Source organism: Schistocerca serialis, chromosome 3, assembly GCF_023864345.2.
Source record: "Schistocerca serialis cubense isolate TAMUIC-IGC-003099 chromosome 3, iqSchSeri2.2, whole genome shotgun sequence".
NCBI lineage: Eukaryota > Metazoa > Arthropoda > Insecta > Orthoptera > Acrididae > Schistocerca > Schistocerca serialis.
Genome location: NC_064640.1, coordinates 839527287 through 839555164, shown reverse-complemented (window position 1 = coordinate 839555164; position 27878 = coordinate 839527287). Strand labels below are relative to the sequence as shown.

Below are 27878 nucleotides of genomic sequence, written 5' to 3'. Positions count from 1 at the left end.
CCACCCCCGCTCCACCCCCCGCTCCACCCCCGCTCCACCCCCCCGCTCCACCCCCGCTCCACCCCCCGCTCCACCCCCGCTCCACCCCCGCTCCACCCCCGCTCCACCCCCGCTCCACCCCCGCTCCACCCCCGCTCCACCCCCGCTCCACCCCCGCTCCACCCCGCTCCACCCCCCGCTCCACCCCCGCTCCACCCTCGCTCCACCCTCGCTCCACCCCCGCTCCACCCCCGCTCCACCCCCGCTCCACCCCCGCTCCACCCCCGCTCCACCCCCGCTCCACCCCCGCTCCACCCCCGCTCCACACCCCGCTCCACACCCCGCTCCACCCCCGCTCCACCCCCGCTCCACCCCCGCTCACCCCCGCTCCACCCTCGCTCCACCCTCGCTCCTCCCTCGCTTCCACCCTCGCTCCTCCCTCGCTCCACCCTCTCCACCCTCGCTCACCCTCTCCACCCTCGCTCACCCTCTCCACCCTCGCTCACCCCTCGCTCACCCTCGCTCACCCTCGCTCACCTCTCCACCCCCGCCCCCGCTCCCCCCCCCCTCCACCCTCGCTCACCCTCGCTCACCCTCTCCACCCCCGCCCCCGCTCCCCCCCCCTCCACCCTCGCTCCCCCCCCCCCACACCCTCCTCCACCCTCGCTCCCCCCCCCCCCCCCCACACCCTCGCTCCCCCCCCACCCCCTCTCCACCCTCGCTCCCCCCTCGCTCCCCCCCTCTCCACCCTCGCTCCCCCCCTCGCTCCCCCCCTCTCCACCCTCGCTCCCCCTCGCTCCCCCCTCTCCACCTCGCTCCCCCCTCTCCACCCCCTCTCCACCCTCGCTCCCCCCCTCTCCACCCCCTCCTCACCCTCGCTCCCCCCTCTCCACCCCCTCCTCCACCCTCGCTCCCCCCTCTCCACCCCCTCTTCCACCCTCGCTCCCCCTCGCCCCCCCCTCTCCTCCCCACCCTCGCTCCCCCTCCAGAGACTAATGGGCAGGCCATCTGATGAGAATGAGACATCCCCCTCTCATCCCCTCCCCCACTCCCCGCTCCCCCCCCCTCCCCCGCTCCCCTCCCCCGCTCCCCCTCCCCCCCGCTCCCCCTCCCCCGCTCCCCCCTTTCCCCCGCTCCCCCCTTCCCCCGCTCCCCCTTCCCCGCTCTCCACCCTTCCCCCGCTCTCCCCTTCCCCCGCTCTCCCCTTCCCCCGCTCTCCCCTTCCCCCGCTCTCCCCTTCCCCCGCTCTCCCTTCCCCCGCTCTCCCCTTCCCCCGCTCTCACCTTCCCCCCGCTCTCCCCTTCCCCGCTCTCCCCTTCCCCCGCTCTCCCCTTCCCCCGCTCTCCCCTTCCCCCGCTCTCCCCTTCCCCCGCTCTCCCCTTCCCCCGCTCTCCCCTTCCCCCGCTCTCCCCTTCCCCCGCTCTCCCCTTCCCCCGCTCTCCCCTTCCCCCGCTCTCCCCTTCCCCCGCTCTCCCCTTCCCCCGCTCTCCCCTTCCCCCGCTCTCCCCTTCCCCCGCTCTCCCCTTCCCCCGCTCTCCCCTTCCCCCGCTCTCCCCTTCCCCCGCTCTCCCCTTCCCCCGCTCTCCCCTTCCCCCGCTCTCCCCTTCCCCCGCTCTCCCCTTCCCCCGCTCTCCCCTTCCCCCGCTCTCCCCTTCCCCCGCTCTCCCCTTCCCCCGCTCTCCCCTTCCCCCGCTCTCCCCTTTCCCCGCTCTCCCCTTCCCCCGCTCCCCCCTTCCCCCGCTCTCCCCTTCCCCTGTTGAGAGCAAGATTCAATCTTCACAATGTGTGTGGAAAGGTTCTCCAAGACCAAAAAAATGTCAGGTCAAATGTTAAAGCCATGCTGATAGTTTTCTTTGTCTTTGAAGTATTAGTGCCACAGGAACAAACTATTAATCGATGATACTATCAGATGTGTTGTGGTGTCTGGGAGAAAATGTGAGAAGGAAACGGCTTGAAATGTGGTGAGACAATTCATGGCTCTTGCATCATGATAATGCACCCGCACATTCATCCCTGTTGGTGCATGACTATTCCACAAAAAACGAAATCTCTGTGGTGCCTCATCCTCCGTACTCTCCAGACCTGGCCCCTTCGGAGTTTTTTTTATTTTTTTTATTTTTTTATTTCCAAAATTGAAAATCCCATTGAAAGGAAGAAGATTTTGCAATGATAGACAAGATAAAAGAAAATTCACAGCTGGCACTTTGCGCAATCCAGCAAGAGGCATATCAAGACTGCTTCTGGAAGTGGAAATGACATTGGGAGCGGTGTATCAACTGCGGAGGAGAGTATTTCAAAGGAGACCATGCTCAATGAGTAAAAGGTAAGCGTAGAAAAATTTTGTGGACAATGTTCTGGAATTTTTTGAACAGATCATCTACAGTAAAAGTAGTTTGCACGTCTTGAACACATTTAACAAATGTGGGTCTGGAGGACTATGTATACCCTTCTAAAAATTGTATCTCTTTCACAGATGCAGGGCTGTGTGCACACAGTAGGCCTGCTGATGGCAGCTATATTCTCAGATAGTTACTACACATCTTTGGTGTGTTCTATAAATTAGTTTCCAGGAATTTCATAGTCAAAATCGTAAAACTTACTTTTTTCGCTAAGTTATGCTGACCTTTTTGCAGCAAGCATTATGAATCACTGCACACATGTGAGGAGGGGGGGGGGGGGTTGTTTGCAAGAAACACATGTGGACAGAATCTACATATATCTCTGCACATTGGTCTATGCTGCCCAGCCGAAATTGATTCTTAATAGACCTGGACGGCAGTTGCAGTGTTCTTCCAGGAGAGGCGAATTCCACCACCTTGATCACTGCTCACTTTATAGTTTACAGACTGACTATACCTTCCCAGTGTTTCCTGTCTAGTTATCTTTTATGAGTGTACAAAAAATTTCTGAGCTTGTGTTTATTTAGTGGGGTTATTTTTAGTTCATTAAGTGAGTACTTATTTTCAGTTGTTAAGTGGTTTTTTATGTAAAAAAAAAAGGAAAAAAAAGAAAAGAAACTCTGCAGTTGAAGCTATCAACTGTCTACCACACTGAAGAGCACGCCCCATGTTTAAAATGCTGTCAGTATGTATTCAGTAATGTCAGTTTCATTGTCTCCACTATCAATGGCTTTAATACTTTCCACAACATAAGCTGCGTCAAATACTTCACCCCAGTTTAGCTCTCCCAACATCAGAAGCAGCCCAGAGGCTTCAATTGGTTCCCTCTGTAACAGAAGTAAGTCAATTAGATTGTTATGGAACTTCAAATATTTTGGCATAAGTCAAACTACATTACAGCAGATTACTGTTCTAGACTTGTGATTAGTTGCAGTACATCATACATACTCACACCCTCATTGCAAGATATACAGTGGATATGTGATAAGTGGCTTCACTCAGTGCAACCCACTCTTCAAGTGCCAGCGATTCCTGAATGGAAAATATTTATGCAGTCTAACAGTAAAACAATTAATAATGTAATAAGTGCAGTGACTATCTCTTCATTTGTTAATTCATCACCAACTGCCTACAATGTGGTTACATGGCTTTACAATATGTTGCCAGTGATAGAAGCATGGTGCCACATTTACCAGTCCAGTCCCTTTGCTACAAACACTTTGTAGGTCACTGACAACATCACGTGTACAAATTAAAAATTTCTTAGTCATTGTCTATGTGAATATTCTGACAGGATAGATTGTTGCTCACCACATACAGAAGACATCAAGTGGCAGACATGCACAATGCAAATGCCTGCATTTTCTATTGTTTGGTTGTTTACATAAAAGCTTTCTTAACAAATGCAAATAAGTACTCAATAAACTGAAAATAACTCTGCTATATAAACAGCAGCTAAATGAAATTTTTGTTGTCTCCACGCATACAATGACTGAACCAGAAGTGCTGGGGTGGTATAGTCTGTAAATTGGAAAGCGAGCATTGTTTCTGGTGAGTAACCTTTCCCAGAACAACACTAAAACTGCCATACAGGATGACCGAAGAATCGACCTCCCCTCTGGCAGCATATAAGAGTGTGCAGAGATTTACTTAGAGTCTGTCCATATGTATTAGTTGCTTTATTATTATTATTATTATTATTATTATTATTATGGTTGTTGTTGTTGTTGTTGTCTCATATCTGTATTCCATGTAGTGATAATGCACTTTGTGGAAAACACACACATTTCCCAGGCATATCTGTGCATTGCATTGCCAGTGATTCATCAACCAAACTGCAGAAGGGTCAGTATAACTTTCTGAAATAGCCTTTAGTTGGTTCTTGTGGAATTGTGGGGTACATAGTAAGGACTCGTCTGTTCACTTTTCAGCTTGTAGACTCATGGAGGAGGGAAGTGCATGGTCACAATCCAGTGACACTATCCCTCACACGTCTACAATTGCTCCCCTCCTCCCACCCTCTCCAGCCTGTCACACTCCGAGAACACAATTTATCCCTTAATACAACTCTACTGCATTTGAATGTGGTTCACACATTTAATATCTGTTCTTAATCCACTTCATTTAACAGTAACCATTAATTTTATGTCTCTGAAACACTGTTCAATAATTTGTGGTATTTTTTCATCCCCAGCAACGCAGAACTATTAGTGCTAGAGAAAAAATGACTAGGAACTTTCTGTGGGAAATTTAATGTACTTTAGTATTGTACTAGGAGTCCTTTCCTCTAGAATGTGTGGTTTCCAATTATTCAAGAAAAATGTTAAAAAGTGACCTTTAAATGACCCTAACCCCATGCTCGCACTCTAATGGTAGGATTTTTAGTACGTTGTTTCAGGCACGTCATCCTACCACTGTACAAAAAATTGAGTACACAAATTTTCCCCCAATCAACCTTTTTTGGTCTTCGTTGACTGGACTATAGAGTCTGGTCACAGCCTTACACCACAGACTTCACCTTTACCCTGCTATTTCAGAAATCTCAAAGGGAAAAAAAGAAAGTAAAAAAAGTGAGACTTAAGAAAAAAGTAAATAAATAAAACTTGTGGAAATTGTTAAATATATAATTCACAAAATTGTGGATGCTTGGCTTTATACTTGATCACTAAAAGACAGAATTTAGTGGGTTTTCTCTGAAGAACTTAATTCAGATGTGCATTTAGCATTTACAAACACATCACATGGTAGACCTGCAGATGAAATGTATAGCAAGAGGAATCAGATGGTGAAAGTTAAATTACTCTGCCCAAACCGATAGCAGTACTATTCATATTTGCTGCTGCCTTTTTTTAGGCATCTAGTTTCCACAGTGTCACTGCAATGGTATCGTATTTTTTCCCAATAATGTCCAATTATTACTCAAAAATAAAGGGTAAAGTCACACAGAATGAGGACATTCGGAAGTAATAGTTACATATTGGTAGATGAGACAGTATCGAGTGGCACCGTGATAGCAGATGGCTCCAGTAAGCAAAAATAGCTTAGCACATGTGCACGGTTTGTGAATATAAATATTCCTGCAAAGAATCATTTTTAGATATGGAGAATATATTAATTTCTTTTGAGAGATTTTTAAGAAAAGTTAGTTTTTATGGTGAAGAGAGTTCAAAATGTTGGCCTCTTCTCTCTCACTCTTGTAGATTTACTTTGTTTTAATACACAGCCTAAAAAATAGTGAAGCCCCAGACCTACTGACAACAAACAGACCCGAACTTTTCGACTCTGTAAGTGCAGAACAGGGAATCAGTGATCATAAGGCCGTTGCAGCATCTCTGAATATGGAAGTTAATAGGAATATTAAAAAAAGGAGGAAGGTTTATCTGTTTAGCAAGAGAAATAGAAGGCAGATTTTAGACTACCTAACAGATCAAAACGAAAATTTCTGTTCCGACACTGACAATGTTGAGTGTTTATGGAAAAAGTTCAAGGCAATCGTAAAATGTGTCTTGGACAGGTACGTGCCGAGTAAAACTGTGAGGGATGGGAAAAAACCCACCGTGGTTCAACAACAAAGTTAGGAAACTACTGCGAAAGCAAAGAGAGCTTCACTGCAAGTTTAAACGCAGCCAAAACCTGTCAGACAAACAGAAGCTAAACGATGTCAAAGTTAGCGTAAGGAGGGCTATGCGTGAAGCGTTCAGTGAATTCGAAAGTAAAATTCTATGTACCGACTTGACATAAAATCCTAGGAAGTTCTGGTCTTACGTTAAATTGGTAAGTGGCTCGAAACAGCATATCCAGACGCTCCGGGATGATGATGGCATTGAAACAGAGGATGACATGCGTAAAGCTGAAATACTAAACACCTTTTTCCAAAGCTGTTTCACAGAGGAAGACCGCACTGCAGTTCCTTCTCTAAATCCTCGCACAAATGAAAAAATGGCCGACATCGAAATAAGTGTCCAAGGAATAGAAAAGCAACTGGAATCACTCAACAGAGGGAAGTCCACTGGACCTGACGGGATACCAATTCGATTCTACACAGAGTACGCGAAAGAACTTGCCCCCCTTCTAACAGCCGTGTACCGCAAGTCTCTAGAGGAGCGGAAGGTTCCAAATGATTGGAAAAGAGCATAGGTAGTCCCAGTCTTCAAGAAGGGTCGTCGAGCAGATGCGCCAAACTATAGACTTATATCTCTGACATCAATCTGTTGTAGAGTTTTAGAACATGTTTTTTGCTCGAGTATCATGTCGTTTTTGGAAACCCAGAATCTACTCTGTAGGAATCAACATGGATTCCGGAAACAGCGATCGTGTGAGACCCAACTTGCTTTATTTGTTCATGAGACCCAGAAAATATTAGATACAGGCTCCCAGGTAGATGCTATTTTCCTTGACTTCCGGAAGGCGTTCGATACAATTCCGCACTGCCGCCTGATAAACAAAGTAAGAACCTACGGAATATCAGACCAGCTGTGTTTCTGGATTGAAGAATTTTCAGCAAACAGAACACAGCATGTTGTTATCAATGGAGAGACGTCTACAGATGTTAAAGTAACCTCTGGCGTGCCACAGGGGAGTGTTATGGGACCATTACTTTTCACAATATGTATAAATGACCTAGTAGATAGTGTCGGAAGTTCCATGCGGCTTTTCGCGGATGATGCTGTAGCCTCCCCTCACATTCCCATACAGTCTGAGATCGGGTCACTGTCACATCTGAATGCCCCACAAATCTGGATATTGCACAATTCAACTAGCTGACCAAATGGGCAACCAGAACGAGGCCTCTTTCAAAGTCTGTCGGGTGCCGATAAGGTCGTCTTGCCCGAGTGTGTGGCATCCTTGTGTCCTTTGGCGGTCCCTTGACATCTCACGCTGCTTGTACCCTTTATATATCCTACTAGGCTCAGTAATACTGCTAAACACAAACAATCTAAAGCACTTTGGTGACTGTTCTCTCTGTCTGAGAGAAGGGCAACAGTAATCATTCACGTACCCACTCCACTGACGGTGTATAATTTATGAAGTTATGTTGACATCTGACCACGAATTCACTTTTTTCATCAAGTAGTGTATATACTGTTTAATTTGCCATTTTAGACAATTAATAGGGTAAATTTTCTGTACTTCATAATAATGTGTGTGGAAAGAATATATTTAAATTTATAAGGTATTTGTTGAGGTTACTTAATGTTTGTTTCACTAACAAAAATAATAATCCTACCTCATTTGCAACTAACTCTGAAACAATTGTATGCAGATACCTTCTTACCAGGAAATCTGGCATTTCAAATACAGGGAAAGTAGGCCATTAGAAAATTACCATTTCATGCAGTGGTGCCTAGTTTCATTCTTATCACAGTGACTCGATCAGTGTCAAGTATCATTCTCAGGAAAGTTTTCAGGCTGAAAAACTTAGTGAATGTCTTGTTCTGCATTAACTTCTCTCCTCGATTATTGAGTGGTTAGTGGAAGGTTTGAGAGACTGCAAAACAAGGAGTCCAATCACCTAAAAGAACTAAAAGGTGTACAACTTTGCTTCCGCCATTTTTTCGCCAACACTTGAGGCTTTAAGGAAACAAATTGGTTACACACGTATCATTCAAAGTGTTTTCCATTGCTGGCCACTGCTTTCTCCCATCTTTTGGGCAATGTACGAATCCCGCATCTAAAAAATTATTCATCTTTTGAAGCAATCCATGAATCGATCTAATTTGTGACTTCTTCATGAGATCGGAAGTGTTGGTCAGCCAGGCTATGCGCCATTGATCTAAACAGGCGATAGTCAGAGGGAACAATGTCTGGAGAATATGGCGGGTGGGGTAGGACTTCCCATTTTAACATTTCCAAGTACGTTTTTACACCTCTTTTGCAACATGGGGTCGAGCGTTGTCGTGATGCAAAATGACGTTATCGTGCCTCTTGCTATATTGTTTTTTAATGCTCTGCTCAAACACATTAGGGCTAATTGCCTTCAGTAACGAGCACCTGTGATGGTTTCATTTGGTTTTAACACCTCGTAGTATTCAAAGCCGAGCTGGTCCCACCAAATGCAGAGCATGATCTTGGAGCCGTGAATATTTGGTTTGGCCGTCAATGTGGAAGCATGACCAGGATATCCCCATGATTTTTTGTGTTTAGGGTTATAGCAATGAACCCATTTTTCGTCCTCGGTCACAATGCGATCCAGAAATCCCTTCCGTTTTTGCCTCTGAAGCAACTGTTCACAAACACAGACACGCCATTCAGCGTCTTCTTAGTTTCAGCTCACAAAGGACCCAAGTTCCTCCTTTCTGAATCATGCCCATAGCCTTGAGACATTTTGAAATGGCTTGCTGTGTCACTCCCACTAATTGTGCCAGTTCGTATCGAGTTTAACGTGAGTTTTCACTCAGCAATGTCTCCAATTCTGCATCTTCGAAAACAATCTCTATTCCACCACTATGCCGGTCTAAGACGTTAAAATCACTGTTCTTGAAGCATTGAAATCATTCATGACATGTTCTTTCACTAATGGTATCCTTACTATATGTACTTGAGAGCATTCGATGAGACTCAGCCACGGTTTTTTTTATATTGAAACAAAACAGTAACACCTCCCACAAGTGACAAGAATTAGGCTCATAAACTGACATTTTCGATCAAGAACAACTTTATGATGCATACACAAATTGACTGATGTTTGAATGAGGTTATGTTGACCGAGGTCCAAGCTAACTGCCTGACATCTGCGATCTGTTTCTTTCGACCGCTACTTACTGTTGTGGCCACCTATCAGCAAACGGCAGAAGCAAAGTTGTACTCTTGTAATAAAATGGGTTGCAGAATATGAAAATGCAGTGTATATGTTGTTGAAGAAACTTCGCAAAATGTAGTGCAGTTTCTGCAGATAAGTCACTGTAACGAAGTTATTTTGAAGGCTGTGTTGTCATTTATTTTCTTAAACCAAAACTACTTGTCATTTACAGTAAACACACACTTACCCCATTTGCCGTCTCCTATTATCCTATAGGAAGAATGGAAAGCTTCAGAAACGGGGGAAAATCAACCTCGTTGGACGGCTGCAGCTTTCCACTGAGAGGAGCAAGGAGGAAGATAATGAAAGTATAGTGCAGCTGAGAATACTTCGTGTACAGGTAAAGGATATCATATTATTTCTAAAAAAAAAAGTTCTACTTCTTAGTAATGCAGTGGAAAAAAAAAAAAAAAAAAAAAAAAAGAAACCACCACCACCACCACCCTCTTGAAGCCCAGTCTATATTTGAAACTGGAGCAATATTTTATGAACTTACAGAGACCAGTTTTCAGCTGTATTTTGCAGTTTATATTATTGACTTTTCACATTTTTTTAATGATGATGTCGTTAGGGCTACAGAAAAGGAAAGGGACTAGTTATCTGACAAATATAAATAGATTAGCAAATACAACAAAATTTTTCAAAAAATTTAGTCTGGTTCGGTGCTCGTTTCCCATTGTTGCAATATATTTTTAAATAATTCAGTTATAGTTATAAACAAATAAAGAAAGGAACAAATAAATAGAGACTGAACTACAATGCTGACCTGAAATACAGAGCCTGGAGAAGAAAATAGAATAGGAAAGGCCAAAAGTGATGGAAATACTTGTCATGAGCAGGATAATCTCTGAAAAAAATCAGCATAGTCTGTAAAGAGTGTTACATCAGCCACACAATACACGACTATGAAAGCAAGTGGTTTACTTGATGGAGCTTCAGATGGCAGGTGTAAGGAATCTAGCAATTTGAAAAATTCCATGTACGGGTGGTATGTCGCATGTCATTTGAGTCGGTGCTGCCATATACCATGCTCTCAATGAAAGTGTCTCCTCTTTTGTCAACCGACAACTGTGACCAAGTGTCTGCCTAGCCTCCACTTCCTTCGCAGACTCTCAACCATCCACATCCTGTTACCATTTAGATCCCTACTCCTCAATATTGATGCCAACTCCCTGTATGCTAATGTCCCCCATTCCTGTGGCCTCGCCACTATCGCACACTACCTTCTCGAATCCACAGTACTGCTGCAAGCACCCACATGGCACCCTTCTGTGCCGACCTGTTAGTGGACCATTTAGAGGAAACTTTCTTAGCCTCCCAAAACCCCAGATCTTTTGTCCAGTTCAGGTCTACTGATGATATTTTCGTGATCTGGACCCTGGACTGAGACACCTTTTTGTCATTTCTCTGTAACCTCAACTCCTGTTCCATTTGTTTCATTTGGTCCTCCTCGGCCTCACATGCCACCTTCCCAGATGTTGACCTCAGCCTCAGTGACAGCTCCACCCATATTTCTGACTATATTGAGCTCACCAAACAACAATAGGAACTGCATTTTGATAGCTGTTATCACTTCTGCACCAAAAAATCGCTCCCAACATACTCTGACCACTTGTGAAATATGCATATGCAGTGATGAAAATTCCTACTTCAGTATACTGAAGGTTTCACTAAACATATTCCTGTTTGGTTGGCAATTATTCAAGACTTGTTGCATGTGACAATGCAAGTTAGAAAATTGCTTTCTTAGCATAAACTTTACTTCTGCAGTATACTAAATGAATTTAGCTGTTTGTGACGTATCGTTGCATCATAACAGTACAGTAAGATTGGTCTGGTGATTTTGGAAATGTCACGTGGGCAGTAGAACAAACAGTCTCCATAACGTTAGAAAACATCTTTCCTTCCATGTTTATTAATTTGAGATACGGTTACCACATAACCGTCATAGGTAGTAAGTATTTGGCACAGTATTCACAACATGGGGGTAATTGTCCTTTGAGGGGTAAAAATGAAAAGGGTTCAATTAGAGAGTAGCGGCCACTCAAAATTATTTTTATCAAATAATCTTTATTGCCAGTGTTTTTATGACTCTTAGTATTTGGTATCAGCATAACCAATTATTTGATATCCACAGCTGGATAATGTCTTCCCCTATACACTCTGAATTGTTTTGATGTCTTCCTTCAATCCAACCTGGTACGGATCCCAAACACTCTAGCAGTACTTAAGAATAGTTTGAACCAGCGTCCTATACAGGATCTCTTTTACAGGTGAACAACACTTTCCTAAAATTCTCCCAATAAGCCGAAGTCGACCATTTGCCTTCCCTACCACAGTTTTCACATGCTCATTCCACCTCAGATCACTTGCAACATTACGCCCAGATATTTAAACAACTTGGCTGTGTCAAGCAGGACACTAATAATACTATATTCAAATATTACAGATTTGTTCTTCCTACTCATTTGCATTAACTTATATTTTTCCACATTTAGGGCTAGCCGCCATTCATCACACCAACTGCAAATTTTGTCTAAGTCGTCTTTTATCTTCCTTCAGTCTCTAAACTTCAACACCATACTGCACCACGGTATCATCAGAAAACAACTGCAGATTGCTGCCCTCCCTGTCTGCCAAATCATTTATGTATATAGAGAACAACAGAGGTCCTATCACACTTCCCTAGAGCACTCCTGGCGATACCCTTATCTCTGATGAACACTCGCTGCCGAGGACAAGGTACTGGTTTCTGTTATTTAAGAAGTCTTTGAGCCACTCACATGTATGTGAACTTACTCCATATGCTCATATCTTCATTAACAGCCTGCAATGGGCCACTGTGTCAGATGCTTTCTGGAAATCTAGAAACGTGGAATCTGCCTGGTTCCTTTCACCCATAGTTCTCAGTATATCATGTGAGAAAAGGGCAAGCTGAGTTTTGCATGAGCAATGCTTTCTAAAACCATGCTGATTCATGGATGTAAGCTTCTTAGTCTCAAGAAAGTTTATTATATCCAAACTGAGAATATGTTCAAGGATTGTGCAGCAAATAGAAGTTAGGAATATTGGCCTGTAATTTTGCGGGTCCATTCTTTTATGTTTCTTATATACTGGAGTCACCTGCACTTTTTTCCAGTCAGTTGGGACTTTTTGCGGGGTGAGAGATTCACGATAAATGCAAGCTAGGTAAAAGGCCAATGCCATAGAGTACTCTTTGTAAAATCAAACTGGGATTCCATCCGGACGTGGTGATTTATTTGTTTTCAAATCTTTCAGTTGTTTCTCTATGCCAGCTGTGCTTATTTCTATGTCGTCCATACGGGAGCATGTCCAATGGTCAAATGGCAGTATGTTTGCATGGTTCTCCTGCGTGAATGATTTCTTGTATGTGAAATTTAAAACTTTGGCTTTCATTTTGCTATCTTCAACTGCCATACACGACTGGTCAACAAGGGATTGAATATAAGCCTTAGGCCCGCTTAGCAATTTCACATATGACCAGAATTTTCTCGGGTTCTCTGCCAGTTCTTTTGCTAAGGTGTGACAGTGGTATTGTTTTATGCTTCGCGCATAGATCTTTTCACAGATGCACGAATCTCTGCTAACCTTTGCTTGTCATCATTTGTGCATCCTCTGTTTCTTCAGCATCCACTGAATTTCATTATTAAACCATGGTGGGTGTTTTCCATCCTTTATGCACTTACTATGCACATAACCCTCCAGACCACGACTTGCGATCTGCTTAAACTTTGCCCATAATTTCGCTACATCCATCTTACTGGAACTAAGTGTTGCCAGTTCACTGTCTAAGTGAGATGTTAATAACTGTTCATCTGCTCTATCTAGTAGAAACACTCTGCTACCCTTCTTGATTGACTTTTTAACTTTAGTAATCACAGTTGCTATACTAACATCATGATCGCTAATCCCTGTTTCTGTACTGACATTGTCAACAAGGTCTAGCCTATTTGTGGCTACAAGGTCTAAGACGTTTTCATTGTGTGTGGGCTGCTGAACTAGCTGCTCAAGACAGATTTCAGAAAATGTGTTCAAAAGTGTTTCACATGACTGTCTGTCTGTTCCCCCTGCAATGAATCCATAGACACCCCAGTCTATACTCGGCAGGAAATGGGAAGATCCCATTGTAAAACCACTAGTGTGTAGAGGAATACTTGTATACTTACTTACGACTCAGCTCCACATCCCTTGAAGAGCCTTGGCCTGCAACACAATGTCCTGCCATGCTATCCGGTCCGTTGCTTGGTGTCTCCATCCTCTGACACTTGGCTTTTTCATGTTTTCTTCAATTCCATCCACCCATCTCTTTCTGGGACATCCCTTCCATCATCTGCCTCCAGCCTTTCCCTCAAAAATCCTCTTACATGTTCTGTCTTACTCAATTCTGACCGTGTGTTGTGCCCACCGCAGTCTTCTTATTTTAATGGTGATGACATTGTCAGTTTCTTCAAAATGTTATCTAGTTCTAGATTTGTATGGATGAGCCAACATTCTTGATCATATATTGGGCAGTATATGTTATGCAGAACCTTTCTCTCCTTAATGCTAAGGATCCTTTCCTTATTTGCAGTCATGGTCGGCATCTCAGCACCATACATAACAGCCGGTCTTATAATTGTTTTGTAAATGAGGATTTTAGTTTTTAGTTATAGAAGTGAGCTCCTAAGCATGAGTAGTGCAGCAAGGTACCATCTGTTGCCTGTTGCTATTCTAGCTTGCACCTCAATGTCAAGTCCGCTGCTCGTGGTCTAGTGGCTTAGCGTTGCTGCCTCTAGATCACAGGGTCGTGGGTTCGATTCCCAGCTGGGTTGAGGATTTTCTCTGCCCGGGGACTGGGTGTTAGTGTTGTCATCATCATCATCATCATCATCTTCATCATTTGTGACAGTGGTTAGATTGGATTGTGTAAAAAAAATTGATTGGCAACTACATGGAGTGTCCTGTGCACCACGACCAGATAATGGATATACTTAGAAGGAGAGACAGCATTGGTCGTATTTTTTTGTTTTATTAACCGCAAAATCGATTTTCGGTCACTTAGTGACCATCCTCAGTGCTGTAATATACAATTTAAATTGCTAGGCACTGGTGTCAACAAGCATAGAGCGATCACATAAACTCAGTGTATCCCCACCATATTTGAGAAGTTCTGCCTGGACCTGATCTGCTCCAGGTGCCTTATTGTTTTTTAACATCTTAATAGCGCGTATCACTTTCTCCAGTGTGGGTTCTGGTGTTAAGACCTCTGGTCCGTAATAAGTTATTTCCACCAGTTCTTATCATTCAAATCTTTCTACTTCTGGATTCAGGAACTCTTGGAAGTATTCTGACCATCTTTCAAGTATTTTATTACTCTTCCCTATCAAATCCCCTTCTTTTCTCCTACACATATTTGTTCTGGCTTGAAACCCAGGCTTTCCTTCTTTAATCCTTTGGTACATTTCATGTATTTGCTTCCCATCTCCTAGCTGTTTAACTACTTCCAATTTTTTCTAGTGCTCTTTTTCTTCTGTCTGCAAACCCTCTCAGCTGCATGGCGCTTCTCATTATATTCATTCAGATATGCTCTACTGCTTCTCTGAAATAATTCCATTCATTCTATGTTATGTTCCTCAGTTCTTCTTGTACATTCTTCGTCAAACCAATCTGCCTTCCTTTGAGACTTTATGCAACCCAAAACTTCTCCAGCTGCCTCGAGGATTGCAGTCTGACATTTCCACATTATTTCTGTAAGTTCATTTGACATGTTGGTACCATTCTTAATCACCTCTTCTATTTTTGTCTGATATACTCTCCGTATTTCTTCTAACTTCAGTTTCTTAATGTTAAAACTCTATTGTTTGTGACCTTTTTGTCTCCTCAACAGTGAAATCCTTTGCCTAAACTTAATTCTCACTCGATTATGGTTTGAACTGCAGTGAGCTCCATGTTGGCTCCCAAAATACATTGTCTGATCTGTGTCTTCAATCAGGCAATGTATGGTCTATATGATTTCTAGTTGTCCATCTAGAAGCATCTTTGCTTCTTTGTGTATGTTTTTGTGTGGGGAACATGTACTGCTGACAATCATGTTTTTGCTTATAGCAAAATATGGAGGCTATGTCGTCCTAAAGTTGGCTTATGGGCCTCTCCTTTTAATATTTTTGCATTCAAGTCTCCCATTAACATCATGTTTGGGAGCCTGAACATACAATTGCTCTAACTTTGCTATAAAACTCGTCCTTCTGTTGTTCATCTGCCTCCTGTGTGGGTGCATGTACATTTATCACTGTTAAATTTGAAAATTTTCCCCTTAATCTTAACATGGAGATCCATTCATTGATTGGTTTGAAGCCCAACACTGCATGTTTCAGTTCTTTAGTGACCACAAAACTTGTTCCAAAGGTATTTGTTGTCCTGCCACTATAGAAGGTAGTGAAATTTCCCGAGTTCATTATGTCACTCCCCTTCCACCTAATTTCCTGGAGAGCCAATATTTTTATACCGTAATTGTCTACTTCCATTAGCAGCTGACATGGGCCTCAAGCTTGGTATAGATTCCACACTTTCCATGTTCCTGTGTACATTTCTCGTATCCTCTTTTTTTTTTCTGGGGTCGTCATAAAAATATCTGTCTAGCTTATTCATTTGTTAACATTCGCAACAACTGGTTTTTACAGGGGAAGACTGTTGATCTTCCACCCAACTATTGGGGGGGGGGGGGGTTTCCCCCTTACAGCTCGCCAGGTAGCTGGCTCCATTTTCAAGGGAGCATCCTTAGCCTTTCAAAACCCCTCTGCGGACTGCAAGGCAACAGTTGATGGTTGAGGGCTTCTCTTCCTTTCTTCCAAGCCATTGACCCTCATACCTGCTGATTTTGGTCTGCTCAAGGTATTTTATTTCCTTGGTACCCTCCATATCTGTAGAACGTTCTCCTCTCCGCCGCTTGGAGAGGCGCCTGATGGGGGACCAGCATCCCCCACACGGGGTAAAGGAATACAGGGTGGTTCAAATTGAATGGGACAAAAATAAAATATTCCTGTGATTACAGTAATTACTTTAGTTCAGAAATACATGTATAACCTGGAAGATTAGCTCTCACAGTTTAGGTTGGCAACAGTGAAATAATGGAAAGTCGCTGTTGTTAATCACTTGCATTAGTATTCAAAATGGTGGCATCCCTGATAGAAAAGGCGTATTGTCATAGAATACATAAAAACATCATCAATAATAATTGTTCAAAGACATTTTCAGACCTAGCTTTTGTAAAGTGGCACCACACCATCACAATACTGCTAGATGGTCAAAGCAGTTCAAGGTGACAGGATACATATGCAAGAAGAAAACTGTGGGAGGACCATCCATTGACAATGAATGTGATGCCCCAGAAAATACCTATGTCGTGCCAATAGAGAAGTGAATGTTTTGCAGTGAACAGTATGGCATGCATTGAGCAAGGGTATGCAGTTCAAATCTTGCAGGTGCTGAAACTAGTTGATAAACCAAAATGGAGACTGCTCACATCTCCAGAGTAGCGAGTTACATATTTAGCTATCCCTGTGTTTTACTAGTAGTATATTTCTTAAATTTCATGTGTGTTTTTCTAATTAAGAGGTTTAATAATGCATGATTAACTGTGTGTGAAAATTCAGGCAGCCAGCAGTGTTGCTTTCATTTTTTCAGAACAGCCAGCTACACAACTCATTTTTTCATCAGCATTCATTGGTGACATATCAGGAGGGTAGCAAGTTGTTTATCTAGGCTTTTATAATTGGTGCTTCAGTTAGTCTTGTTAGCATGTGTAGGATGCATGCATGCATGCTGCGTGTAGACACCAGAGTACCTGGCTGCAGTTCACAAACAACTGAATGAATTTTTGGCTATGGTCAGACACCTTCACACTGCTGCCTCAGGGTGTAGCGGTTACAGAGAATCACACACATCATATGGGACACCGCCAGGTGTCGCTTGTTTCACCCACAAGTTCTGCTTCCAGGTCTCCTCCCAGTGTTCCTGACGTGATAGATCAACCCTCACAGCAGGGTGATTGGCAGGTGGTAACACTTTTGTGTTACTAGAGGCAGAGGGCCAATGTGGGGGTTGACTTTCTGGCCCCTCATATATTTACACTACGAGTGAACAGATGGCCTTCCATTCAGCAGTATCCGAGCAGGCACTCGTTGGCGGGGGTTTGCTAGTTATCAGCTGATCCAATGTTAGGCGCATTATGGAGCCCCTTAGGAAGGTGCCATTCAAGGCTGGAAAGAAAGCCAATGTGTACTGGGTACACCTGCCAGAGCAGCTCATCTAAAATGTGGAGGTGGCCGTGCCTGAGGCTATAAAATTTGCAGGGCGCAGAGATTTTCAAGTTGTGGCCCACGTCGGCACCGACGATGCCTGTCGCACGGGTTATGAGGCAATCCTCAGTTTTTACAGGTGGCTGGTGGAGGTGGTGAAGGCTACTATCCTCACACACTGAGTGCAGGCAGAGCTCAAAATTTGCGGTATTGTTCAGGGATGATCAGGGTCTTTTGGAGTGGAACTGAGTGGAGGGTCTCAACCAAAGGGTTCATTGGCTGTGTGACAATCTTGGCTGCAGATTTGTATACCTGCATTATCAGGTGGGGATTTGTAGGAATCACCATGAGAGGTCAGGGGTGCACTACACAAAGGAAGCAGTTACTTAGGTAGCAGTGGAGTACGCATGGATGTTCTCTAGGCTAGGCAGTAGTTTGAGGTACTCTGATGAACACTCACCTGTTGACCTGAAGACAGCAAAGTCAGACCACGTTCAGAGTAAACAGACTGTAACTGTCAAAATTTTATCAGTAAATTGTCAAAGTATTCGTAACAAAGTTCCCAAATTTATTCTCCTCCAGGAAACGTCTCATGTTCAAATTATTCTTTGGATCAAGAGTGGCAGAAACCTGAAGTAGAAAGCTTTGAGATATTTAGTGATTCATGGAACATCTGTCTAAGAGACAGATTAGATGCCATAGGAGGAGGTGTGTTCATCACAGTTGACAAAAATATTTTCACAATTGAGGTTGAAGTTGAGTGTGACAGTGAAGTTGCCTGGTTGTGTATTAACAGGCCTAAGTGAAACCAAGTTCATTGGTGAGTGTTATTACTAGCCACCCGATTCCACTTTGACAGTTCTGGAGCTTCAAAGGAAGCCTGTGGTCAGTAGTGTGCAAATACCCAGATCATGCACTACTAGCTGGAGGTGACTCTAAGCTACCAAATATAGAGTGGGATGCCTATGGGTTTATCACAGGGGGGTGGGGCATTATAATCAGTCAGTCTTGTAGCCTTGCAAAGTACTTTTGAAAGTAGTTTTCCGAAAACTATCTTGAGCAACTAGTTTGGCAGTCCACAGGCAATGGAAATACTGTATACTTCGTAGCTACAAACAGGCTAGAGCTTATCAACAGCTTCAGTATAGAGACAGGGATAAGTGATCATGGTGCCATCATAGTGACTTTACTTATGGAAGTTAATAAATCAGTCAAGTAGGGTAGGAAAGAGTTTCTGTGAGAAAGAGAAGATAAGCAGTTTTTAGCATCTCACTTTGAGAATTAATTGACATCACTTAGTTCAGTAATATGGACATAGAGGAATTGTTGGCAATGTTTAAACAGATAGTAGATTGTAGTCTGGAGAACTGTGTACATAGTAAGTGGATTAAGAACAGAAAATGCCCACCATGGTTTAACTGTGAAATTCGGAAAATGGTGAGGAAGCAAAGGCTGTTGCACTCTTCGTCCAAAAGAGAACACGCAAATGACGACAGGCTAAAAAGTGTATAGAGATTCGTGCATCCGTGAAAAGAAACCTGTGTGAAGCGTACATCTACAACTTAGCAAAAGGTCTGGACGAGAACCTGAGAAAATTCTGGTACTATGTAAAATCATGAAGCAGGTCTAAGGCTTCCATACACCAGTCTGGTGTGGCAGTGAAGATAGCAAAACAAAATCTGAAATTTTAAATTTTGCATTTCAGAAATCATTTGTGCAGGAGAATCGTACTGTCATTTAACCATCAAACACTCCCATATGGACAACATAGTAATAAACATCTCTAGATGCAACTGAAAGAGTTTAAAACAAATAAGTAGGAAAGTACAGATGGAATCCCAGTTTGGTTTCACAAAGAATACAGCATTGCCTCTTTCTTAGCTTGCATTTGTTGCAAATCTCACACCAAGTGCAAAGTCCCAAGTGACTGGAAAAAAGCGGTGGTGACTGCTGAAGATAAGAAAGGTAAAAGAATGGGCCCACAACATTACAGACCAGTATCCTTAACATCTGTTTGCTGGAGAATTTTTGAACATATTCTCAGTATGAATATAATAAATTTCCTTGAGTCTGAGAAGGTTATGTCCACAAATCAGCATGGTTTTAGAAAGCATCGCTCATGTAAAACTCAGCTGGCTCTTTTCTCACATGATATATGGTGAACAATGGATGAAGGGCAACAGGCAGACTCCATACGTCTAGATTTTCAAGAAACTTTGGGCATGGTGCCCCACTTCAGACTCTTAAGAAAGATCTGAGCATATGGAAAAGGTTCACAGATACACGAGTGGCTTTGAAGGCTTCTTAAGTAATAGAAGCCAGTATGTTGTCCTCGATGATGTGTGTTCGTCAGAGACAAGGGTATCATCAGCAGTACCACGGGGGAATGTGATAGGACCACTATTGTGTTCTATATACATAAATGATCTGATGGACAGGGTGGGCAGCAATTTGCGGCTGTTTGCTGGTAATGCTGTGGTGTGCAGGAAGGTGGTGGAGTTGAGTGACTGTAGGAGGATACAAGATGCCTTGGAAAAAATTTCTAGTTGTTGTGGTGAATGGCAGCTAGCTCTAAATTTATAAAAATGTAAGTTGATACAGATGAGGAGAAAAAACAAACCTGCACTGTTAGACAGCATTAGTAGTGTCCTGCTCGACACACTCATGTCATTTAAAAATCTGGGCATAATGTTGCAAAGCAATGTGAAATGGAACGAGAATGTGAGGGTTGTGCGAAGGTAGTAAATAATCAGAATTCTGGGAAAGTGTGGTTCACTCTAAAGGAGACTGCGTACCCTCCACTACGCACCGTACGGTGGCTTGCAGATTATGTGTGTAGTTGTAGATGTACACAAAACCAGCATGCCTGTCTGGAACATGGACATTATACTCTGAAACAATGTTTTCTGCGCCATAACCAACCGCAAAGTCTTCGGTCCTTTCTTCTTCACAGTATATACTGTTACAGGCATAACCTATCTTGATATTCTCTCTCTCTGCTGGTTACCCCAGTTGAAAGAAGAGGTACCAGATTTCATTTTTCGTCAGGACATAGCCCCACCACAGTGGCATAACTTTGTACCTAACCATCTCATTGAGCATCTTCCACAGTGCTGGATTGGTCATGCTGGCTCAAATGATGTACCATTCCTGTTGCAGCACCCCATTTCTCCTGACCATACACCACTTGATTTTTTCTTTTGGTGATGAGTGAGTACATGGTTTACGTACCCCCATTTCAACAGGATTTACAGGCTCAAAGCCAGTGGATCGTCGGCGCGATTAACTCCATTGATCGGGCTAAATTGGATTGGGTCTGGCTGGAAATGCAGTACCGGATAGACATCTGCTGTGTCAAAAATTGAGTCCACAGTGAACATCTGTGAATGTCCGTAGAAACTCTTAAGAGTTAAATTTTCTGTTTATATGTATGTTTCCTGATCTGAAACAATCAGTACTGTAGTCATAGGAATACTTCCCCCCCCCCCCCCCCCTCTTAATTTTTAATCACATTGTATTTTCAGGTATCGATATTCAATCAAAAGTAGAGTTTCTTGAAATTCATGAAGACAGCAAACTAGAAGAAAATCTTAATAAAACATAACTTGAATTATTTTAGTGGAAGGTTGGAGGCTAGTACCTGGTGTTACTGGAAAAATGTTTGCAAATGACCATACCATCCTCCACAACTTACAGGTGTGAAAGTAGACTTTGATGTATTTGTTGTGACAGTGCCACGACATTTAACAGTGCCACCACGACAGTACGCGCAAACGGCGATAGAGGCGCTCCGCAACTCCGCTGAGCGCGGGAGCGCCACCTAGCTACGAACGGCGCCGGCCGCATGTCACGGCACGGCAGTCAAATAAGGATACTGAGTTGTTGTTATGCAACCAGCTATTGTTTCTAAGTGAGAGTGTTTGAACATCCACGCAATTATTGGTGATTAAAGGTTATAACACTTTTTGGCGACGAGGTCGGATATTTTCACTGCGTTGTGGATTTGTGTGTTCGTGACGGGGCAGACATGGAACAGCTTATGCAAGTGCTCATTGAACAACAAACACAGCTGACTGCTGCTATTCAGGCATTGTCGACGTCGCTTACTCATCATCTGTCTTCCTCTTCCCCACCTCCATTCCCTCCTTACGACGAGGCCGCTGAAGACTGGGAGGATTATGAGAAGCGTTTGCGGCAACACTTCTTGGCTTTCGGCGTTGTTGACGCTCCTATGTGTAAGTCGTTATTTCTATCTTGGATTTCCCCACGGATCTATCAGCTGCTATCTCAGTTAGCCCCTCTGTGGGAACCTGCCTCTCTGTCCTTCCAAGAAATTTGTGACTTATTGTCTAACTATTACCGAAAAAACACCCACGTCGTTGCCGCCCGTGTGGCGTTCTACCGGTGTCGTAAACAGCCCCATCAATCTTACCGGGCTTGGGCGGCGGAACTACACGGTCTGAGTAGGAAATGTCAGTTTGTCACTGACACTCATCATGAGTCTTATGCTGATTCAATGGTTAGGGATGCTATTCTACTGCTTGCTCCTGATAAAGAAGTTCGGCAACGTGCCCTACATCTGCCAAACCCGTCGTTGTAGGAAGTTCTAAGCATCGCTCAATCCTTTGAAGTGTCTCACGCTGCTGACGCGCAAATAGACGCATGGTGTGATGTAGGCGCTGTACAGTCAACTTTCGACACGGACAATTTGCCTGTTTCACAGGAGAACGAAGATGTGGCGGCGGTTCACTCGCGTAAACGACGTCGCGTTGGGCCGCAACGCTCGCAGCGAAAACAGTAACCACAGGAGCAGGTTCGTTCCGCACTTCCTTCTTGTCCACGTTGTTTCGTACAGCATGACAGGGCCGCGTGTCCAAAACGTTGGGCCACGTGTAATTCATGTAGGAAAAAAGGCCACATTGCTTCTGTGTGTCAGTCCCCTAAAGTTCCTGTCGACCAGGACGAGGCATCGGACATGGATGTTAACTGTATGCTTTCGCAAACAAATAAGTTGTTTGTTACTGTTCGTGTTCTGGATAAAGACATTCGCATGCAAGTGGACACTGGCTCTGCAGTAACTCGCATTAATTCTCACACGTATTTGGAGTTGGGCTCCCCTCCCTTGTCTCCAGTTACGCGAAATCTGAGAACTTAAAATAAACAGAAAATTCCTATCATTGGCCAGTTTGATGCTTCCACTGCCTACAAGCCTGTTGTTAGGCCCCTCACGTTTTATGTGGTCGATCATGCGGGCACTGAAAACCTGTTTGGTTATGATGCTTTCCAGTTGTTCGGGTTCTCCATTGATGATGATATGCACCTCATATCTGAGGATATTCCATACCAACAGCTGGATGGATTGTGTTCTGAATTTTCGTCCGTGTTCTCTGCTGGTCTAAGTTGTGCCAAGGATTTTGAAGCCCACATTACTCTTAAACCTACAGCTCGCCCTAAGTTTTTTCCGGGCATGCCCTATTCCGGTGGCGTTGCGTGCACCTGTCAAGGCTGAGATAGACACGTTAACAGCTTCAGGGATTCTCCTTCCTGTTACCTCCAGCGAATGGGCATCGCCAATCGTGGTGGTTTCTAAACCAAACAGGAGTCGGCGATTGTGTGGTGATTTTAAAGCCACTGTCAACACTCAGAGCCTCATTGACACTTATCCTCTTCCCCGTCCTGAGGAGTTATTTACCAAGCTCGCTGGGGGCCAGTTCTTTTCCAAACTTGACTTATCGGAGGCGTACCATCAGTTGCCGTTGGATGCTTCTTCCAAGGAATTTCTCGTCATCAACACTCCTTGTGGGTTGTATCAGTACCAGTGGTTACCATTTGGCATCGCTAGCGCACCAGCCATTTTTCAGCGGTTTTTGGAACAGCTCACGACTTCCGTTCCCGGCTGCATCAACTATCTGGATGACATTGTTGTCACGGGGGCCTCCACTGAGGAGCACCTTCGCAATTTGCGTTCACTGTTTCGGGTTTTGCATTCGGCTGGGTTGAGGTGCAATTTGGACAAGTCACAGTTCTTCCAACCCTCCATTGTGTATCCTGGTTTCCACTTGTCCCGTGAGGGTATACGTCCTCTACGTCAGCACGTTGCGGCCATTAACGCTCTACCCCGGCCATCTACGGTCAAAGAACTTCAGGCGTTTCTAGGCAAGATTGCTTATTATCACAAATTCATTCCATCCGCGGCGGCGGTAGCTCATCCTCTGCATCAGCTGTTACGCAAAAACGTCCCTTTCTGTTGGTCCGACGAGTGTGAGCAGGTTTTTGTCCGCCTGAAGGCTCATTTGCAGTCGGCGCCTTGTCTTGCCACATTCCGTCTGGGTCAGCACTTGGTTCTGGTGACTGACCCGTCACAGGGGCTGTTCTCGCCCATCGGTATGAGGATGAGTCGGAACGACCCATCGCCTATGCTTCCAAGACCCTCAACGATGCACAACGGCGTTACTCTCAAATCGAAAAGGAGGTGCTCGCTATCATTTATGCTGTAAAAAAGTTCAGCGTTTTTTTGTATTGTTCTAAGTTTCACCTCATCACCGACCACAAGCCGCTGGTCTCTCTGTTCAGCCCATCGGCGTCGCTTCCGGATAAGGCAGCTCACCGCCTGCAACGTTGGGCCTTATACTTGTCTCGTTTTCACTATGAGATTCACTATCGCCCCACGGCCCAGCACGCCAACGCTGACGCATTGTCGTGATTGCTGATGGGCCCCGACCCGATTTTCGATCGTGATGAACTACTGTTTCCACATTGATGAGGAAGAACGTCGTGCGGTCGAAGGTTTTCCACTTACATGTTCGCAGGTCCTGTCGGCTACTGCGCGGGACCCGGTCCTGCATCAGGTGATCGGTTTTGCTCAACGGGGTTGGCCGGACAGGACCCAAGGCCGGGCATCGGATCCCCTTCGCAACTACCATGCCTTGCGCCTTCATCTGTCTGTTCATGATGGTGTTGTTCTTCTGGCCACGGATGGCGCATCTCCACGGGTCGTGGTGTCAGCCTCTCTTCGCAAAGATGTTCTCAAACTGTTGCATGAAGACCATTGGGGTATTTCTCGGACTAAGTCCCTGGCCCGCAGGCACATTTATTGGCCCGGTATTGATTCGGACATCGCCCACATGGTTGCTGCGTGTGGTCAGTGTGCTCAACAGCTGGCTGCACCTCGAACAATGCCCTCTCCATGGCCTGATCTGGCGTAGCCATGGGTACGGGTACATGCTGACTTTGCCGGCCCCTTCCTCGGTACTTATTGGCTACTGTTGATTGACGCCTTCTCGAAGTTTCCGTTTGTTGTTCGATGTCCGCCGCCCACCACGGCGGCGATGATGCTGGCTTTGTCCAAAATCTTTGCACTAGAAGGTCTTCCATCCACGATCGTCACGGACAATGGCCCTCAGTTCTCTTCGCAGGCCTTCTGTGATTTTTGTACTGGACAAGGGATTCATCATGTTATAGCACCACCCTTCCATCCGCAATCGAATGGGGAGGTGGAGCGCCTTGTCCGCACTTTCAAAAGCCAGATGAAAAAATTCTGTAGTGATTTTTCCACGGCCATGGATGTCTCCGCACTGTCCATGTCTCCACGGAAGTGAGTGTTTTTTTTAATTTTTTTTATTTATTTATTTATTTTATTTTATTTTTTTTTTTTTTATTTTTTTTTCAAGGGGGGAAAAGTGTTGTGACAGTGCCATGACATTTAACAGTGCCGCCACGACAGTACGCGCAAACGGCGATAGAAGCGCTCCACAACTCGGCTGAGCGCTGGAGCGCCACCTAGCTACGAACGGCGCCGGCCGCATGTCACGGCACGGCAGTCAAATAAGGGATACTGAGTTGTTATCATGAAACCAGCTATTGTTTCTAAGTGAGAGTGTTTGATCATCCACGCAGTTATTGGTGATTAAAGGTTATAACAGTATTGTAACAACAACAACAGCAAAAAAGTGACAAGCTGAATGAATTTGAAGCATTACTTAAGAGATACTTGGCTGATATTAAAGCAAACACAAAAGATATATTACAAATAAGCAGAACTAACAGTCTCAGTGACTCATTATTTCTTGGAATCTCAACCCTCTAATGTACATGTCACGTAGCAGCCAGACTTTGTTGGAAGTGTTGTCTAATATCTGATCTCATTCATCACTAATGGTCTGAGAAAGGTTTAGTTATAACTGCAAAGTTGATTTTGAATTTTCTTTATTTTATGCGAGATCATGGATAATGAAGTCTAGGAAGAGGAAAATAAAATGCTGAGCATCATGTAGCTATTGTTCCAGTAGAAATTTGATCAACACATTGAACCATGATACCAGTATTCAAAGAAACTGTTGCTGTACAAGCTTCTATGATGATTTCATTGTTCTCTATGTTGTGCATTGCAAGCTAGACATATTTTCAGTTACAACTTTTGATCCTACTCTTGTAGAGGACTGGGAATGAATTGTTGGGAATATTGAGAAATGGTAATTAATTGATTATGAAAAGGACAGATTACTACTCACCACATAGCAGAGATGCTGATTCACAGGTAGGCACAACAGAAAGACTGTCAACGCGAGGGGTGTGTGTGTGTGTGTGTGGGGGGGGGGGGGGGGTGGTTTGTTGTCGTCTAATTCTGATGGCCTTTTTGGCCGAAAGCTTTCTTGTTTGACAGTCTTTTAGTTGTGCCTATCTGTGACTCAGCATCTCTGCTATATGGTAGCAGCATTCTATACTTTTCATAGTATTGTCATTATTCCATCTCAAATTTCCCATTGTTTAATTAATTGATTGATTATCATATTGTTTTCCATCTGTGGTGAATTATTCACTTCTGAAGCTTGTGCTAATCATTGTTATTGAATAGTGTTAGTCAAAGCCAGCATGGTAATCACATTCCCTGGCTTATTTGTTTTTGTTCCTTCTAGTCACATTTAGTTATTGAGTGTTAACTATTATTACTCTGATTCTAGGAGGCTGTTATCAAAATTCTGAAAATGCGTAAACGAATTACAAATGTCCAACTTCAAACAGAACTTGTAGATATCTTGAAGAATATGTTTCTACCCAGCAAGAAGATGATCAAAGAGCAAATAGAATGGCTTATAGAACACAAATATATGAGAAGAGATGAAGACGATATTAACACATTCATATACATGGCATGAAAGAAAATGTAATGGTATGTATTTCATAGTTTGTTTTCGAATGGCTATTGCAGAAAATTGCTAAGTGCTTGTGTTTCACAGCAGTCCTTGTGTCTGGTACTAGTGCAGTAGGGAGTTGTGCAGTTTATTTGGTTCCTATTATTGCCAAATAAGTGCTGAGGGGTGATTTCTCTACCAATGAAACACAGTCTATTTCACACTCTATCACTCTTCTGTTGTTGATTTAATACTAACATTTCTGCACAACTGTGCCATCCTCGGTAGATGTTTTGAGTTACTTATTATTAAGAAATGTCAATAAAATGGGCGTAGTGCATTAAATGCAGTACTACTGATTTTGGTTTGGCTATGTTATATATTGTGACTGGCAAGCGAACACACACCTGCTTGCTGTTTGCTAATGAGCACACCGACAACCTTCTTGAACTCATGTGTCTTGAGGTATTTGCTGTTTTGGACCACAGTGGTAAGTGTGTCAGCAGTCCAGATTACAGCAAACAGTGCTGAACTCTCTCTGAGAGATTTGTACTCGTGGCAGTACTCGAGACTTGATCAACCTCTGGGCAAAACTGTTCCATTTATGATGGCTGTTCAGATGAAGTGACAGTCATATCACACTGTGAGATCCAGTCCCATCTTTTCACTACACTTCAGCTATCTACTGGATCTGTGTTTGCATCCCTGACATGGCAGCACATCGTGTACGAAACAGTGTGTCATGTTACTTCCCATAGACATATAATCCTGTATCATTTGAACTCACCTGCTTGTATTGTATCCTATGACATTAATGTTCCTTTCACATTTCCACATTGTTCAGTGGCTTGTCAATAATAGAGCTTGTTATAACACAGACCTTTCTGGCTTCACGAGAGAGGATGCTACTAGCTGTCTCTCTGCAGTTGTAATCACTTATTGACAATATGTTTTCCTGTAAATTGTTGAAGTTTCAGTTTATTCAAACTATTCATTTTAGGTCTTGCTGTTTCAAAACTGTTAAGAGCACATTCCGAAACTCCACTATAAAAGTGGCGAGGAGCAACTCTCTGTCTATTGATTGTGATTTAAGTTTTCATCGGTGTACCAAAATCACTTCAGGCAAATGCCAGTATGTTTCCTTATCCCATAAAAGAATATTTTGTGTGCAAAAATATAACCAAGTTTATATTTTCCCTCAGTGGAGAACGGTGTTGTCTCACGAAGTACCTCCCGCATGCGCAAAAAACTTTCTATATAGGTTTTAATCTAC

The 27878-nt window shown here is 43.9% G+C and overlaps 1 protein-coding gene across 4 annotated transcripts in view; it reads left to right on the top strand.

Annotated features, from left to right (window-relative positions):
* Positions 1 to 27878, top strand: part of LOC126470897 (cullin-5) — a 242068-nt gene that overhangs the window by 206890 nt on the left and 7300 nt on the right. For 3 of the 4 annotated variants that reach the window (XM_050098924.1, XM_050098923.1, XM_050098922.1), the window contains exons 15-16: positions 9394 to 9517; positions 26435 to 26643. In XM_050098924.1, the coding sequence (XP_049954881.1) occupies positions 9394 to 9517; positions 26435 to 26629 (319 nt within the window). In that variant the 3' untranslated portion in view covers positions 26630 to 26643. Of the gene's footprint in view, positions 1 to 9349; positions 9518 to 26434; positions 26644 to 27878 lie in introns of those variants that run through there. The other variant, XM_050098925.1, reaches the window with a different exon arrangement.